Source organism: Daldinia caldariorum (assembly GCF_022478825.1).
Source record: "Daldinia caldariorum strain CBS 122874 unplaced genomic scaffold F4812scaffold_5, whole genome shotgun sequence".
NCBI classification, from domain to species: Eukaryota; Fungi; Ascomycota; class Sordariomycetes; order Xylariales; family Hypoxylaceae; genus Daldinia; species Daldinia caldariorum.
In genome coordinates, this window is record NW_025953041.1 from 242798 (window position 1) to 258843 (window position 16046).

The 16046-nt window shown below is 46.5% G+C and overlaps 6 protein-coding genes across 6 annotated transcripts; 3 read left to right on the forward strand and 3 right to left on the reverse strand.

The window, feature by feature from the left end:
- Nucleotides 1-1906: 1906 nt before the first annotated feature.
- Nucleotides 1907-4013, reverse strand: F4812DRAFT_422164 (uncharacterized protein). Its single transcript, XM_047933629.1, has 2 exons — nucleotides 3485-4013; nucleotides 1907-3436 (listed from the first exon to the last, which is right to left on the reverse strand). The coding sequence occupies exons 1-2, from the start codon at nucleotides 3912-3914 to the stop codon at nucleotides 2265-2267; spliced, it is 1602 nt and encodes a 533-aa protein (XP_047791457.1). The 5' UTR covers nucleotides 3915-4013; the 3' UTR covers nucleotides 1907-2264.
- A 293-nt stretch (nucleotides 4014-4306) lies between these two features.
- Nucleotides 4307-6010, forward strand: F4812DRAFT_470247 (uncharacterized protein). The gene has a single exon (XM_047938957.1). The coding sequence runs from the start codon at nucleotides 4581-4583 to the stop codon at nucleotides 5673-5675; it is 1095 nt and encodes a 364-aa protein (XP_047791458.1). The 5' UTR covers nucleotides 4307-4580; the 3' UTR covers nucleotides 5676-6010.
- On the reverse strand, nucleotides 5871-8734 carry F4812DRAFT_320364 (uncharacterized protein). Its single transcript, XM_047931443.1, has 3 exons — nucleotides 7420-8734; nucleotides 7188-7367; nucleotides 5871-7129 (listed from the first exon to the last, which is right to left on the reverse strand). The coding sequence occupies exons 1-3, from the start codon at nucleotides 8609-8611 to the stop codon at nucleotides 6066-6068; spliced, it is 2436 nt and encodes an 811-aa protein (XP_047791459.1). The 5' UTR covers nucleotides 8612-8734; the 3' UTR covers nucleotides 5871-6065.
- A 1717-nt stretch (nucleotides 8735-10451) lies between these two features.
- Nucleotides 10452-11658, forward strand: F4812DRAFT_422168 (uncharacterized protein). Its single transcript, XM_047933630.1, has 3 exons — nucleotides 10452-10805; nucleotides 10869-11129; nucleotides 11213-11658. Exons 1-3 carry the CDS (start codon nucleotides 10570-10572, stop codon nucleotides 11301-11303), a joined length of 588 nt encoding a protein of 195 aa, XP_047791460.1. The 5' UTR covers nucleotides 10452-10569; the 3' UTR covers nucleotides 11304-11658.
- Nucleotides 11659-11967: 309 nt separating this feature from the next.
- F4812DRAFT_320448 (calcium/calmodulin-dependent protein kinase type I) lies at nucleotides 11968-14215 on the forward strand. Its single transcript, XM_047931445.1, has 3 exons — nucleotides 11968-12240; nucleotides 12335-12704; nucleotides 12800-14215. The coding sequence occupies exons 2-3, from the start codon at nucleotides 12507-12509 to the stop codon at nucleotides 13832-13834; spliced, it is 1233 nt and encodes a 410-aa protein (XP_047791461.1). The 5' UTR covers nucleotides 11968-12240; nucleotides 12335-12506; the 3' UTR covers nucleotides 13835-14215.
- An 820-nt stretch (nucleotides 14216-15035) lies between these two features.
- On the reverse strand, nucleotides 15036-15767 carry F4812DRAFT_320391 (uncharacterized protein). The gene has a single exon (XM_047931444.1). The coding sequence runs from the start codon at nucleotides 15675-15677 to the stop codon at nucleotides 15291-15293; it is 387 nt and encodes a 128-aa protein (XP_047791462.1). The 5' UTR covers nucleotides 15678-15767; the 3' UTR covers nucleotides 15036-15290.
- Between the last annotated feature and the right edge of the window lie 279 nt (nucleotides 15768-16046).

Here is a 16046-nt window from a genome sequence, read left to right on the forward strand (position 1 = left end):
TGGAATATTCCTAATAGCTAACCCATTATACTTACCTGTATTTAATTCTGCTTCTGTTTCTAGCTATCATCTAAGTTTTCAACCTACCTGGTAAGGAAGTAATAATAATTTCCCCTAATGCTCCATACTATTGGTACCTAACCTTCTGGTAAAAAAGGGGGCTGGAAGCTTCAATCTCCCTATATGCCTGCTACCTCAGTTTAGTTATGCAAACATGATGTTTTCCCGCTACTATGCCTTCTTGCTGTTTGCAAAGTGCAATATAGCCAATCAGTATTATCGTATTATCCATGTCTTATATTCCCGATTTAAGTGAACCCTCGTGAAGAGCTATTTACTGTGCAAAACCGAAGTCTTCTGCAAGTTTACGATTACCGACAGAATATTTCCCCCTCTCACAGAAATGTGATTTCCACGAATGAGTCAATCTGCTAATCCATAGAGAGCATGTGCTTAACGACCGTCTTACTGTGCACGTCCCGAAGTACATTGATCACTCCAAGAGGGACCATCTGTCAACTAGATGGGGGTAAATCGTAGTGTTGTTTGCTTTGGTATAAAGAGGTTACGATTTACTGTGTAGTAGTAAGCAAGTCTTGGGTGAAACGAATCAACGTTTCCACCCAATCTTAATCCAGAGTTAACGAGAATTCTCGGAAGGTCGCATGAAATATTCCTTTCGATTCGGAGCTTGAAGTCATAGTCCCTCTCCTGTACGCATATCGGAGGTGCCTAAAAGAGGCCCAATGTTCGGCCATAAACTCCTATGTTACACCTCATGCCTAGTCCAATACGATGCCCCGTCAACTGCCGCTGCTGTAGTTTACCGGTTGAGAAAATTGTCGACGTGCATTTTGTGATAATACCTGATAGGTAGGACTGGCGATGAAGAAATCAGTAGTCTCTGGAGCAAACAATTGAGTGACCCCCACCTCTTTCCCATATGTATCGTAGACCCGACGCTTCCTATCGAGTAGAACAATGTTTTGCCCGTGAGTCCCCCGGGGTCTAAGGCATATGGCCGGATTACCGCGTGGGTCTCATCGGCACCCGGGGCTACTGTCGGAGTGCAAGGGCCCGAGCAAGGAACCCATATGGGCATCAATAGTCATTGGCTTCGTTGACAAAACCAATGCCAAGATTTGAGCCTACATGAATTATGGTAAGAAACTACATGTTTTGACACCCCTATGAGATCAAACGAAATAGAAAAGAGTGCATAGAACGATTCATACTTGACTTCTGAAAAAATATACCCCAGCGCAGCGGGTAATGCTCTTTATATAGGAGTCAAAGAGAGTGTCTCTGTTATCTGGCTTACACAGGTCACTAAGCACGTGGGTAAGTAGTAATAGTCAGTCTAAATTTGGGCACCCAACTGTTTCCGGGCGAATGACATATGGTGATATTTGCATGATCGAAGGGTCAGTATTAGCACATTGTAATCCATCCCGCTACACTGTCCAATCAAATCTTTAATTATATCCCAGGACTCTGAGTTTGTAATACCGCTTAGAATTTCATATGTAGGCTATCAAATTAGGCATATATAAAGATGGGTATGATATTCAATGACAACTCCCGGAGCTTATTCCACTTAATAATGCAACATGACCACACGTATATGCAGCCATCCAGACGTTCACATTGAGGCTACACTGTGTTTTTCTATTAAGTTGGAATTATATACGATAGGTTGTCTTTCGATCAGGCCGTTGTGTAAAGTAGTAGGTATAAACAATGGCGGGTGTCGTTAGATTCGGGGTTAGCAGCTAGCTCTACATGATATTATAATGATTGTTTTGGATAGTAAAAGTCAAGTCATTGTACTGAGAATATAAAGTCGTTTAAGACATGATCTAGGTACCTAGGTGCCTAACCTAAGATACAATTATTGTCTTTGAGACGTAGCTTACGGCGTAAGGCGAAGAGGTCCCCATCAGAGTTACCGTCATGCGAGGAGCCGCACGGGGAAGCAATGCATAGCTTCCGATTTCGAACCTGTGGAACTGACGATGCATACTCGCATTCCACAGAAGTTTCACTACCCTATGCAAGGGGCTCTATGAAGTAATAATAGCCGCAAGTATTGGCTGTTTTCCATTTTTTCGGGAGACTATCGTGGTTTGGATACGACAGGCAAGTTTGGCCTCTTACCTCAAGTTAAGGCAACTAGGGGGCACATTTGTTCGCTACCAACTAGTTTACTTCCCCACCGCATTAGTATGAATTTCTTCCGAAGCAGTTGTAATATTGCCTATCTCCTAGGCATCTCGTACTTGGAGCTCAGTAGCTTGGTTGCCGTGATCAAGTCTAGTTTTTGGCTTCGCCTCCCCTTGACGCGCCCCGGGATTCCTCTCCACATCTTTTTCTTTACCCTTCTTTTTATCGCTGATCCATTCACCGATGACATGAAATAAGCCCACATATATCTCCTTCAACCTTCGAATGCTTTGTTCTATACTTGGGGCAATGATCCAGATAACTACTGGCCCGAAGACCAACACGATCACTCCGTAACCAAGGATGGTAGCTCCAAGCACGATATCCTTAAACATTCCAATAATGAAGGAGGTCAAGACAACGGCCCCAAACAGGATCAGCATAAGGCCGAATATGCCTAGGACAACCCGTCTCTCGAACTGTCTGTAAGCTTTGTACTTCAATACCTTGCTTTCGAGCTCCCTTATATTGGTCAAGACAAACATGATACCGAGCAAGAGAATTACGATGGCCACAAGGAGAACTACGACGCCAAAGAAGTCATATATCAGACTTCCCAGATTTTTGAATCGTGACTGCATGCTGAGTACACCGGCGGCGAGTGAGAGGGGCAAGAAAATAGTGGCCAAGAGGGTCAAATTCTGAACATTGCCGGATTGATTTAGCTCCCGGGTTATGCTGAGAAATTTGAGGCTCTGCTCTAAGCCGTCAGAAAGCCTTGAGAGCCGTAGCTTGATGTCTTTGCAACAACCGCGAAGGGCCTTGTCAAGGACTATGAGCTTAGCTTGCTGCTGGGAACAATTGTCATGCTTTTCTGTTATTCCCACAACTAGGTCAAGCAGCGACTCTATCGTAGCTATCAATTCGTTACCGGAATCCGAAATTTCCCGATAAAGCTGGGAGTCGTTCATTATTGCTTCCAGTTGCCAGCGTCTAAGCCCGGACAAGCGAGCATCGTAGTCTCGACTCCGACTTTTCGTGTAAGTCATTGCCATCAATTCTAAAAAGTTGGCAAATATGTTAAGGGTAGCATGTTGGCATTGCAAGAGAACTAGAGGCTTCACGTTTTCCCCCATTCTCAGGTTGCGGTATAATTCGTCAAGCTTTCTGAGTTCTAGTGCGAACCGTCTCGTAGGGTCATGAGAGCGCTCGTGATTCCGTGCAAAATACCTACGAACTGAAGGGGACGTAATGGTAGCACATGAGATAGAAACTTGAGGGAGTTAGCTTAATGCGACTTTCATAAATCACTGTCGCTAACCTTTCAAATCCCCCTCCCCAACAGCTGCACAATGTATAGCCCTGACCATGCGAGCCCATTTTCTATCAGGATCCTCCACAAATTCTTGAAAAGCTCCGAAATGGAGTCTAGATTTCCGTCTACCCGGACTAGAAGCTATGAATTCGTTCGGATCAAGGAAATCATAGCCTTCAAGTCGGTAATATGATTCCGGATTAGGATCCCACAACTCTGAGGCCAGCGTGGAGAAACCCCTTTTGGAATCGCGGGCTATATCATGGCGTTCATTGATCGTGATTGAAACCGTGTTCCTAAATAGACCCTGCGTTGTCCATTCTTCGCTGAAGCCACCAAGTGTTGGTTCAAACAGCTCCGTCTCATCAGCGTCTGGGAGAGAAACTGGGGAAAGGTTGATACCCGGGAAGAGAGAAAGCAAAGAGAAGGGATCCATCTTATTAGTTTTCAACCATAACTTCGATTGGATTCAATGATTGAAATCAAGTGATAGAAATAGAAGAATTCACGCGTGTGCGCGGTTAATGGAAATTAGATCTCAGGGTTGAGCAAGCCACAGGAGCATGGTTGTAGCCAGACAGACCTGTCACATCACATAATTGATAACGCTCACAATGTAACATATGATAATATAGGAGGTATCTATGGCAAGAGTTATTAGGCTATGACGGAAAGCCGTCTTCTCATTGACATCTAAATGGAATATATCTTATTAACAATACCATATATGCACTTTTGTTATCAAGTAGGTACCTGTAACTAAAATAGAAATGAAGCAGAGGAGAACAAATAATTGAGTCTGTATTAAAGGGTACAAGTCTTATAAGTCTTATCGATAACCCGCATTTAAGCTTCGACTAGGCTGCTAGGTAAAAAAGGTATCCACTAATTTATAGGCTCTCATTTCTGCTGCTGACGTAGTACCGTAGGTACGAAGTACCTACTATTTACCTACCTGTAAGGTAACTACGAAAATACCAAAGCTCAAAGCTCGAGTCATCAACCAATAATTTCCAGCTCTTTTCTTTTCTCTCTCTCTCTTTTTTAATACTCCCCGCGGTTCTGAGGGCGAAATCACAAAGCACACCTCACCCCCCCTTCGATGCCCCTCAACGCCGGTCTGCGCATCGCGCGCGTTCACTCCCCATTCCTCAAAACCAATGGGTCCTACACCATTGCGTCCCTCGTCGCCGCGAGCCCCGCCTCGAAGCAGTGGCAGACCATATCCAGAGTTAGTCCGCCGCGCCGAGCCTCATCTACGGCGTCGCAAGCCAAGGAAGCGCCCAAGTCGATTTCCGAAGTCGTCTCCTCGGAGCACTTGACGTCGCCCTTACCAGCGTCGACGATCCTCAACCCCCCAGCCTCGACACGCCCCCCGCCTCTCGACCTTCCGACCCGCGACCCCTCGTCCTCGGTCTTCAGGTACTTCTACAACCTGGGCAAGGCGTACACGACGTTCTACAAGACCGGCGTCCGCGCCATCTTCACCAACCGTAAGCTCCTCGCGCAATCCCCCACGGCCTCCGTCCCGCGGCCCCCGATCTCTAGCGCGACGACGACGTTGACCCGCTCGGACGTCCTCCTCCGCCGCCGCGTGCGCCACGACCTCGCGTGCCTGCCCACCTTCGGCGTCCTGCTGCTCGTCTGCGGCGAGCTCACGCCGCTCGTCGTGCTGCTGTTCCCGCGCCTGACCCCGCTGACCTGCCGCATCCCCAAGCAGGCCGACGCGCTGCGCCGCGGCTCCGAGGCCCGCCGCGCCGCCAGCTTCCGGGGCCTGCGGTACCGGCCCGCCCCCGTGCGCGGCGACGATCCGGCCGCCAGCGGGCACATCTGTCGCGCCCTGGGCCTGACGTACTCGCTGTGGGACAAGGTCGGCATCGACAGCCCGTTCTCGGCGGCGCTGGCGCGGCGCGCGGTGGACCAGATCGCGGCCGACGATGCCATGATCCGCGCGGGCGGGGGCGTCGAGGGTATTGTGGATGAGGAGGTCGTGCTCGCGTGCGAAGAGCGGGGTATCGATGTCCTGGGGAAGCCGGTCGACGAGCTGAGGAGCCAGCTGGCCGATTGGCTGCGTAAGACTGCTCCCGAAGGGGCAGCCTCGGAGAAGTCTGGTGATACTAGTTCGGGGGAGTCGGCGCGAAAGGAAGCTGCGGAGAAAATAAGAGATGCGCTGGTTAGTTTAGACGGGAGGGCCTAAACAATATTGCATCTGTAGTGTTCAGTCCATGGACATGTCCAACTTTGACCGACCCATCTACTGTATTACGCTTCAAGTATGCATCAAGCTATGTGTATTCACTTATATCACGAAACGGAACTTGTCAAAAAGGTAAAAGGTCAGAAAAGCCTAGGCTCACTAAAAAGCATTGTATAATATACGGCGGTCAGCCCAATTCGGCCAAAAGTCGCCACTATAGCCTTAATTTCATATCATTAGCGGTAGCCATCGTGCTTTCTATATGGACAGAGCGTTAATCCTTGAGTCCCAAAGTCTCATGCAAGCGCCTGCTATAGACAGAATGGTAAGACGCGACGGGAGGATTCGCCAGGTGACATATTGTAGGTTATATACATGAGAGTAATTAGTTCACTGTCGGTATCTCGCCAGCTGTGCCATGATGTTTTGTACATGCTGCGAAGAATCACCACCAGGAGCCCCGCTCGGCGGCACAGGTGGGTAACCTAAGTTGTGAGGCTGGCTAGGGCCGGCAGCACAAATGTGACGGTCTCCTCCTAAACTAGCGAGCACCGAATTTACGTCCACGGGCGCACCTCCGGCCGGGTGGTGGCTCTGTGGAACACCTTGTTGGTTGTGGAGAGATCCCAGGATCTTCTGCAGTGTAGCGTTATCTAGAGGGCCACTTGGGTTACCAGTGGGAGCACCGGCGGTAGGATAGGGCTGAGCAGCATATGGAGGGGGTATGTAAGAAGGCTGCGGGTGCGGGGCCTGAGCATATTGGGCAGGCGGGTATTGAGCACTGTAAGGATTGTGCGACTGAACTTGGGATTTGGCACGGCTGACTAGCTGCGCGGCAATATTAGGGTCGAGGTCCTGGTATTGATCGTATTGGACATTGTCACGTCCACGATTGAATACTTGTAGAGAGATGAGCCCTGTTTGCTGTGCTCGAAAATCCAGTTCGACGACCGCATGGACGCCTTCCATCACTTGACGCTGGATCACAGCTTCACGGGGGAAATGAGGGTGGAGGAACATGACCTGCACCCTCAAGCCTTGGTTGAGAAAGGCTCGCTCGGCCCAGCTTACGAAATTTCTTTCGACCCCCTGGAGTAATAGAAACTGCACATCTGGAATGTCGCCACCATATCTACGGGGGATATCGAGCTCTACCTCGGATGGATGTCGGTGATAGGGGCTGGGACTTCGGCGACGGTAATGATTCGAGTCGCGTCTTCCGTGACCCGGGGATCGCGAGCGGGCACGAGCGTTATAATCATCATAATAACCACGGCTACTGTCAAAGGAACTCTGCTGTCGATGACTTCCTATCCTAGGAGAAAGCTGTCGACTTGGGCGATAATCATCACGTCGTCCGCGTCCACTGTCGTGGCGCTCGTTTTCTTTCTTTATTTTAGTTCCTCGCTTTTCTCCGTCCCCATCTTTCTTTTGACTTCGAGAGAATTCAAGATCTATAAATGCGTTAGCACCCCAATACGTCGTTACATCTTGGCAAGGCAGGCAACTCACGAATTTTACGTCCCTTTACTTCTATCCCCTGTAAATGATCCATCGCAGCCTGACCTTCCGCCAGGGTGTGATACTGTACAAAACCGTAGGCCTGTTTAAGCGAGATTTGCGCCAGGCGTCCGTATTTGCAGAATATGTCGAAAACTTCCTTTTTGGAGACCCGGTCACTAGACAAGTTTCCTAAACAAATGTTAGAAACAAACAAGATTATATTAAGGTCGGTGAAACATGCCAATGAATAATCTAGAACCCTCAGGAAAACGGTCCCATTTGGCCTCCGACACGTAGCGGCGTTCTTCCTGTAGAAAGCTTTCCCATCGTTGGTGTTGGTCGGAGGCTTGCGACGGAGGGCCTGTAGAGACGGCACTAGGATGGTTAAATTGGGACACCGGGAACAAGTAAGATGACAATGCATTCAGAGCTGAGGCTGGAGAGGGTGGAAGGTTATTATGGGACTCTAAGGCCGTTCCGGGAGCCCTAGCAGAATAGGCACCAGGTGGTGGTGAAAGGCTAGAAAGGGTATTGGCATTATGATAGGATAGTCCCGATTGGTAATTGAGACTATCGTCAGGGTGGACATATGGCTGGGCAGGCAGCTGCGGCATTGGGGGTCTAGGTGGCAATGATACTGCTTGCGGGGGAGCAGGAATGTTTGCAGAACTCTGTGGAGCAGCTGTTTGACTGGCATCACCCACCGACGCGTTTCCTATAATCTTATCGACAAGGTTTTGGATGTCAAGCCGATCATTGGCAGCATTTGATGGGCGGTCTTCCTCAGCGGGCGCTGCTGAAGGTGGCTGAGGTACATCGGGGTCCTTGGTCGACAAGTTAATTACAGCCTGGTCTTGTGGCTTTTGCGGCTCTTGGGCTCCTGATGGGCTCGGGTTTGTGGCAGACTGATGCACAGACTGATGCACGGACTGGGCGCGGCTTGGGGAAGATAGGTCATATGAAGAAGCACCGACTTCAGAACCATTTGTCAAGGAATCAGATGTAACAGAACTAATACTGGACTCAATCATATTGGACATATCTTCTTGCTGATGTTCAATATCATTCTGCTGACTAGGGCTAGGGCGATGTGCGTATCTTTCATTTAGCAATTCTGCCCCCCCAGGCTGTTTCCCAGTGCCGTCAATCTCGTCAGCAAGACTGTCCCGACGTGAAGTTGCAGTTTCCGAACTATTATCATAATTTTGACTGGCACTAGCAGGTAGGGTGTTCTGGTCTGTTGCCTCAGCTCGTCCCACAGCGGCTACGGAGATGGAGGGGTCCAGAGCGCCGCTGGAAAGTGACATGGTGCAGAGTGTGTCAGCCTGATCTTGCAGGCTTGGTACTACTACGGGAGAAGATGGGTGAAGAGGCGCCGGAGATACTGGAGTGAGATCGGCAGTTGCCAAATGTTCGGGGGCCTTCTCGGTCATTCAGGTAGAATAATAGGACAAAGACAGTCTAGAAAATGTTGCTTCCTGGGAACTAATGTATGGCGCCTTGGTTGGAAGGCCTTTGCAGCTGGGCTTGACTGCAGCCAGAGTCGGCTGGATAGATTCAAGAGACTCCGGGACGCGAATCCGGGAAGGGAATGGAGATAATGAGAAGCAGCTGGCAAGGTTGTCCGAGTGCTGGTCTATGCGATATTGTAAGTACCTAGGCTACCAATGTTGGTGGATATCACGATAGCTGGATTAATAGGTAGCTTAAAATCCTGCTGGTAAGAGAGCTGGATGACAGGTGAGACAGGCAACGATGATGAGATGGGGATATGATTTGGAGGGGTGAATGCGGAATTCGGGTATGTAACAAGTATGCAAGGTCCGTTGATGGAGAAAATGCAGTGCTACACATGGAACGGGCGCAAAGAAAACAACACCCAGGGTCTGTCTTGTCTACTTAAGCCTATGAGGATTTGTTTGTATTGAGTGTGTATTTGACGTGTAGATTCTGTGGTGTTCTGTGATGTCGCAGTGAGTCCCGATCTTCAAGTTACCTAGGTTCTAGGTAGTAGGTATTGTCAAAGTGTTGAATTGTCAAGTCAAGAATTGAGTGCGATAATAACGCAACAACAACCAATTGAAAGCCTATAATGAGGCGAAACAAAACTATCAGAGAATGCTAAGAGGGGGGCTAAGTAAGCCAGAGAGAATCAATGGGTTGGGTAACAAGCTGGAAGAGATGCGCTTGCGTTTGAAGCTTTGCAAACAGACAAGGCTGGGCCAGTTCTGATAATGAAAGGACAGGAAATTTTCCAACAAGGAATTGTTTCTAACAAAACTTTGGTTGACGCATTAATTCTGTTTGATGCTATTGGTTACCTAAACTTGACGCTAATCGTAATCTGTGCACCGAATTAACCCCACTAGAATTCCTTGACTTTACGGCTCTGAAGAAAATAATTATGCTAGTTTAGTGCAAGGTACCTAGGTACCTACGTATCTGCCACAAGAAATCCAAACATTGTTCCATTAACACGATCCAAAGTACTTCCAAATAGGTGATATTTTTACGCATTTTAAAGTATTTTCCAATATTTAGAATGCTTCATAAAGTTTCATCATTTCTTTTCCCTTTCTAGCATGCGACAAATGAATAACTCACCCGCGGGAGGCTAAGGGCGAGAGATAACATTGCGTCCGTTTATCTATGACGCAAGTCCTGTCTCCTCTTTTCGCCGATTTCGATTAACTGCATTACAACAGTTAGGAAGTGTGGCCGAGGGTTTACCACCAATGTCATAATATACTTCACAGAATCGTGTCCTTCTTATATATATCTTTTGATCTCCCTCCTGCTTTACCATAGGTGAGCATTCAAAAGGAGTAAATGCCTAGTCAGCTATATTGATATGCGGAGAACTCTGGCCTAAATATAGGGACCATCCTCTATAGATCCTAAAATCATCTTTTATCTAAGGCGTATGGTTTTGATTTTTACATTTTTCTCTTAATGGAAGTAAATTGTAAAAACCTTTGATTTTAAGTACCTAACAGGCCTAAATCTTCCGCCAGTATACAAGCAGTTAAAAATCCAAAGCGCAAATATTAGGTACTTAGTTCACTACTCGTAAACCAATAAGCATATAGAAGTTGTAACATGCTCAACTACCTATTTCCATCGGGCAGGTTTTTAATATTTTCAATATAATAGTTATAGGATACCTACCACCTTAGGAGGTATATATTAGGTACTTTAGGTAGGTACCTATTAGAGGCAGCGTGGCCCTGGCCCCCGCTATTCGCCAGCGGAACATTCACGTACTAAGGTTTCAGCGCCTGTAGGTATTGTATTGTACATACTCGACGTGCCCTAAGGCTAGGTATGATTTGAGTGATATCAGACACTACTCGAAGACAACCTTGGATATCAAATAAGCCGTCTGCTCTTCATGGCCGCCCTACGTGGAATATGCGCCAATTTAAGCCTACCAGTTGCTTTTGGACGCCTCAATAAAACTTTCTGCCTTGTGCGCACTATACAACACCAGCCGTATGATGCCGCATTCGATCAAGCCGAATTGGCTGAAGCTCGAAAATGGTATTCTTCGTTTACCGAGAGTAGCTTACCAAAGGGTCAAACAACTTTCTCTAGGTCAAGCGGACCTGGAGGGCAACACGTAAACAAGTGAGTAGGTACCTATATCCGATAAATAGCGCTCTTGAGACGAGGCTGGTCTAACTCTCATAGAACCGAGAGCAAGGCCACGACAGTGTGGTCTATCGATGAGTTATCCAAGGGCTTACCAAAATTAATCCGTTCAGCATTACGCTCTTCGAAGTACTATTCAAGGCGGAATGATTCTATCACAATCCAAGCTCAGACACAACGCAGTAGATCTGCGAACACCGATGATAATCGCTTAAAGCTTACAGAAGAACTACATAGGATTTATAGAGAGCGTGTCCCAGGAACGACTAGTGGTGAAAAGATTAAGAAATACGAAGCCCTGTGAGTTATTCCCCTCTTACCCATGTCTCACGCTTTTCTTAAATGCGCAGAAGGTCGACTGACGAATGACGAATATGGTTTAGGGAGAAATCGGCTCGTGAGAGTAGACTGAGATCGAAGAAACTGCATAGTTCTAAAAAGGCATTTCGAAAAGGTAGAGGCGGTGACGAGTAAAGAGCGATCAAATGCTCAACTAGGCAACCTTTGCCCTGAGTAGCAGGCTTTTGATAGCTAGCCGGCTTGACTATAGCAGCCTGCCTGCGTACGTGTCATCGGTGAGCCAGTCAACTTGGAGGTAGGAGTTACTTGCTACTACCTTAGGTACCTGTCACCTGCTTCCGAAGAAATCTAACAAGAAAAAAATGAATGAAGAAGAGTAGTATGTAAGAAAAGGATAGGTCCGAAAAAAATACCTCTTATTATTAGAAGCGCAGAGTATTGTTTTAAGTCCGATACAACTAACTACGTGTTAGACGATATACTATGTAAATCCTTGGTGTATACCTACCTACCTAGGTAGGTACCTAACCTAAGGTAAACTTCCAATAGTATTTGAATTATTCCGTACGTATTATCTTTATAGAGCCTAAGTGAATATAAAAATTGGAAGAACAGTCCTTTTATTGATAAGTTACCTACCTCCTAGGTAGACATGTACCTAATATTCAGGTAGGTACTATTGCATGTACGTGAAAGGCTCCCCCTATTTCCCTTTCCCTCCCCACTGTCGCACTTAGTCTTTGTGGCTGACTAAAACGCCTAGAATGAGGGGCAGATATGTGGGACATAAGCGGAATCTTAGCGGTTCGAGGAACATTTCCGTTTAATCGTCTCAGCTTTCTTATTTTTTCGCAAAACGTAACATTTGTCAACTAAACAAATACTAACGATTTAAATTCAAAGAGATAATCCTTTGTAGTTATTACGAAGGAACTTCACGGTCTTTATATTTACACTTGTTGACATCTGTCAGTGTTCCACTGCTACGTGCGCTACTATTAGAAGCCCAGCGGATTTACACTTAGCCCCTCCCGATTGGATCGACGGCGCGCATCCGTCCCGAGGCTAATTCGATTCCATCTCTCGTTCGGAGCCTTCTCGTATACCTGAGGTAGGTTAGGTTAGGTAGTTAACCCCTTTGGCTTATTCCCTCGAATTTCAACTTGCCGAATTATCCTTTTTTTTCCCTTTACTGATGATAACAGGTGTGCTCGTTTAGTTATAAACTATTCGAAGCATGTGCGACTAAGTCGTTACCCATCTTTGGAACTGCCTACTTCGACGAAATCCCCTTTGATCGACATTCGGCGACCACCGAATCCGTTCCGCTTACCAGCCAAATCCTGTTCTAATACGCTATATCGCTCATAACGTACAATGGCCACCACTGCCACCGTTCCGAGCAACGGCTCACCTCGTCCAAATCCACAAATACAACCATGCCGATACAAAGTAGGAAAGACACTAGGTGCCGGCTCATATTCCGTTGTCAAAGAGTGCGTTCATATCGACACGGGTCGTTATTATGCCGCAAAGGTTATCAACAAGAGACTGATGGCTGGTCGCGAACATATGGTGTGTACCTAATTTTATTTCTTCTCTGTATACTTTGAATTCTATACAATCTCTCCATAGCGCATAAAGATTAATCGCATACGCTGCCACATCAGGTTCGAAATGAGATTGCCGTGCTCAAAAAGGTCTCGATGGGCCACCAAAATATCCTAACCCTCGTGGACTACTTCGAAACGATGAACAATCTCTATCTCGTAACCGACTTGGCGCTCGGGGGAGAGCTGTTTGATAGGATCTGCCGTAAAGGATCATACTACGAATCCGACGCTGCCGACCTAATTCGCGCGACCTTGTCTGCCGTTGCTTACCTCCACGACCACGGCATCGTGCATCGAGATCTCAAACCCGAGAACCTACTCTTCCGCACGCCCGAGGACAATGCCGACCTTCTCATCGCGGACTTCGGTTTGTCGCGTATCATGGATGAGGAGCAATTCCACGTCTTGACAACGACCTGCGGCACCCCGGGGTACATGGCGCCCGAGATCTTCAAGAAGACGGGCCATGGAAAACCAGTAGATATATGGGCCATGGGTGTTATCACATACTTCTTACTGTGCGGATACACGCCGTTCGACCGCGACAGCGACTTCGAAGAAATGCAGGCCATCTTAAACGCCAACTATAGCTTCCAGCCAGCAGAGTATTGGCGTGGTGTTAGCGATAACGCAAAGGAATTCATCCGTCAGTGTCTTACCATTGACCCTAACAAGCGCATGACGGCTCATGAGGCTCTATCTCACCCTTTCGTCGCCGACTACAGTTTGAGCGGCGACGATAGAGGCCAGAACCTACTCCCCACGGTGAAGAAGAACTTCAATGCGCGTAAGACGTTACATGCAGCCATTGACACAGTGCGGGCCATCAACAAGCTACGGGAGGGCCAAGCGCATGCTCACCTGATGGACGGTACCCGATCAGCGGAGCCGAAGCATGGCGCACCTCCGTTGGAAAAGGCCGATGCAGAGAAAGGCGATTCGGCCTACTCTAGTACGCAGAACGGCGATGTAGAGATGGGCGGCATGAGCTCTACATCGGATGTGCCAGCGAGCTTAAGACCTGGCGCCGCTGCTAACAGAGTGGTTGAGACGTCGAAAGGTCTATGGAGTGCTAGCCAGCCACGGCGGTGAGGCGGTATCGATTCGTTAGGAGCTGGGGTTGCATATCGTATGGGGGGTGGTCGGGGCGATTCTATTTAGACTGCATCTTGCGATAGCGAGCGGATCAAGAAGAGAGACTGAAAGGTCGTTTAGTTTTATGACGAGATGAGATGAACTACCGTACGTTCATGTACGTAAATGAGAAAGATAGCGAGAGCGCGTTAGCATTCGCATTATTTGAATAGTTAGCAGGCGAATATTGGCAAGTAAAACGATATAATTCTGGCGATGGATAGTATTATATAATTAATATAGCTTAAGTTCCGTATGGGATTATATAGCTCGAGGTATTGATATTGATATTGATATTAATATTAGTATTAGTATTAGTATTGGATTGCGATATCGATGCAGTATGATGATATATTAGATGTAAAATATCGTTCGTTATTATAGATGAGTCCAGCTGCCTTTGGAGTTTACAGCTATTAAATTTCGGAGAAACTTTTCTTGGGATGTAGTTAGCTATATGCAAAACCAAGTGATGCAGATTGCATCGTCGTGACGGAGTGAGTAATAGATCTCCTTAGTGACAAATTATGATCTCTGAACAGTTTGATAATGCAAGCCGAAAGATGGTACATATGTCTAACTTCTAGTCCCATGACCTAGAGCTGCTAGATCGCGTACCTACTTGAGTAATGGCATCACAAACGAACTTTCCCACTTGTATGCATATACTATATAGTAAGACACCTCCATAAGTCTCAAAGCTACCTAAGGTCGTGTACCTAGGCAGTTATGTAGTACTTACTGCGCGGTTGAGCTAGAGTTAGCTTGAAAATACGTGCATATTGATAGCGACTGGACTGGATGGATGGATCTTCTTTCGTCCGAGTGTGGTATGTATTAGTGTATCTGGGTATCGAGCAGGGCATGTGATGATCTTCGATATGATCATCTGAGATGTCTCTCATTCTTTGCTAGCCAACATTTACCCTTAACCAGCATCCCGATAGGTTGTCACTGTTGTTGTCTTTCCTACTACAACATATGTACCTACCTTCTGAGCCTAATGCATGTACGCAGTTCCAATTCAATCTCGACGAACTTATATCTTGTCTGTGTCCTATATTGCATGAGTAGCGTGGTTTTTACATCATGTTCATGTGAAAGCAGATGTCGTTCTCCACAACGCTCTTGATTCTTTAATGAGGCCGAACTAGTTTTTAGTTTACCGTGACTTAGGAAGAAAAAAAAAGAAAAAAAGTAGAGAAAAGCAAGAAAAGGAGATAAGATGTAAAGCAAAGCAAGTACCGAGGCCTACCCTGTCGATGCCCGGGACATCCATGTCCCAAAGTATGTACAATACAGAGATACAGGGATACAGAAATCTGTTGATGTAACACACTTTTTACATTGAAGTGGAAAAAGTAAAGCCTCATGTACGTAGCTCCGATGTACAATACCTACATCCCTTAAACCCTCAAATCTTAATAGTCGGTGCAGGAACTGATGATATCCGGGTTCTATATTGAAATACGGCCCCTATTTCCCGAGTGTCCCTTGCCGCGAGAAAATAAATAAAAATGAAAGATATGAAAAAAAAAAAAAAAAGAAAAAAAGAAATAGACGTCATCTCAATGAGAGCATAGTAATTCATTGTCGCGTGATCGGAATTCGCAAAAAGGAAAACGCAAGACGACCAAGGGTCACCTACACTAGACGGGGGCCTACAGGGCAAGCTTAGACTGACCGGCAGGGGGCTAATAAAGTCGGGCTGGTCGATTAAGTTTATCAAAGTGAAAGTGACAAGCAAGAGAAGTCTGTGGGTCAGAGTTAACCCGTAGGCAATCCGCGGAGAGAGTAGCATTTTCCCTCAGCGCATCCCGTCGATTCTGGTCAGATTCTCGGATGGTGCCACCTTGTTGATTATCACCCCCTCCTCTCGATGCTCCGTCGCGACAGTTTAGAGTCCCAAGCTTAGAGAATGCCACTTGTTACTGTGGCATTAGCATTTGATTTATGTGTGGACGGTGGATAGGTATGGCACGATGCTGCATTTGAGATCTCGATTTCGAAAATCGAAATTGGAAAAAAAAAAAAAAAAAAAAAAAAAAAAAAAAAAAAAAAAAAAAAACAAAACAAAAAAAAAAAAAAAAAAAAAAAAAAAAAAAAAAAAAAAAAAAAAAAAAACAAAAAAAAAAAAGAAAAAAAAAAAAAAAGAAAAAAAAAAAAAAAT

Bases quoted from the DNA above. Each gene is read 5' to 3' on its own strand.
- F4812DRAFT_422164 (XM_047933629.1), bottom strand. From the start codon at position 3,914: ATGGATCCCTTCTCTTTGCTTTCTCTCTTCCCGGGTATCAACCTTTCC. The intron at 3,437-3,484 runs GTTAGCGACAGT...AACTCCCTCAAG, and splicing joins TGGGGAGGGGGATTTGAAAG to TTTCTATCTCATGTGCTACC.
- F4812DRAFT_470247 (XM_047938957.1), top strand. From the start codon at position 4,581: ATGCCCCTCAACGCCGGTCTGCGCATCGCGCGCGTTCACTCCCCATTC.
- F4812DRAFT_320364 (XM_047931443.1), bottom strand. From the start codon at position 8,611: ATGACCGAGAAGGCCCCCGAACATTTGGCAACTGCCGATCTCACTCCA. The intron at 7,368-7,419 runs GCATGTTTCACC...ACATTTGTTTAG, and splicing joins GGGTTCTAGATTATTCATTG to GAAACTTGTCTAGTGACCGG. The intron at 7,130-7,187 runs GTGAGTTGCCTG...ACGCATTTATAG, and splicing joins AGTAAAGGGACGTAAAATTC to ATCTTGAATTCTCTCGAAGT.
- F4812DRAFT_422168 (XM_047933630.1), top strand. From the start codon at position 10,570: ATGGCCGCCCTACGTGGAATATGCGCCAATTTAAGCCTACCAGTTGCT. The intron at 10,806-10,868 runs GTGAGTAGGTAC...TAACTCTCATAG, and splicing joins GGAGGGCAACACGTAAACAA to AACCGAGAGCAAGGCCACGA. The intron at 11,130-11,212 runs GTGAGTTATTCC...AATATGGTTTAG, and splicing joins ATTAAGAAATACGAAGCCCT to GGAGAAATCGGCTCGTGAGA.
- F4812DRAFT_320448 (XM_047931445.1), top strand. From the start codon at position 12,507: ATGGCCACCACTGCCACCGTTCCGAGCAACGGCTCACCTCGTCCAAAT. The intron at 12,705-12,799 runs GTGTGTACCTAA...CTGCCACATCAG, and splicing joins TGGCTGGTCGCGAACATATG to GTTCGAAATGAGATTGCCGT.
- F4812DRAFT_320391 (XM_047931444.1), bottom strand. From the start codon at position 15,677: ATGCTACTCTCTCCGCGGATTGCCTACGGGTTAACTCTGACCCACAGA.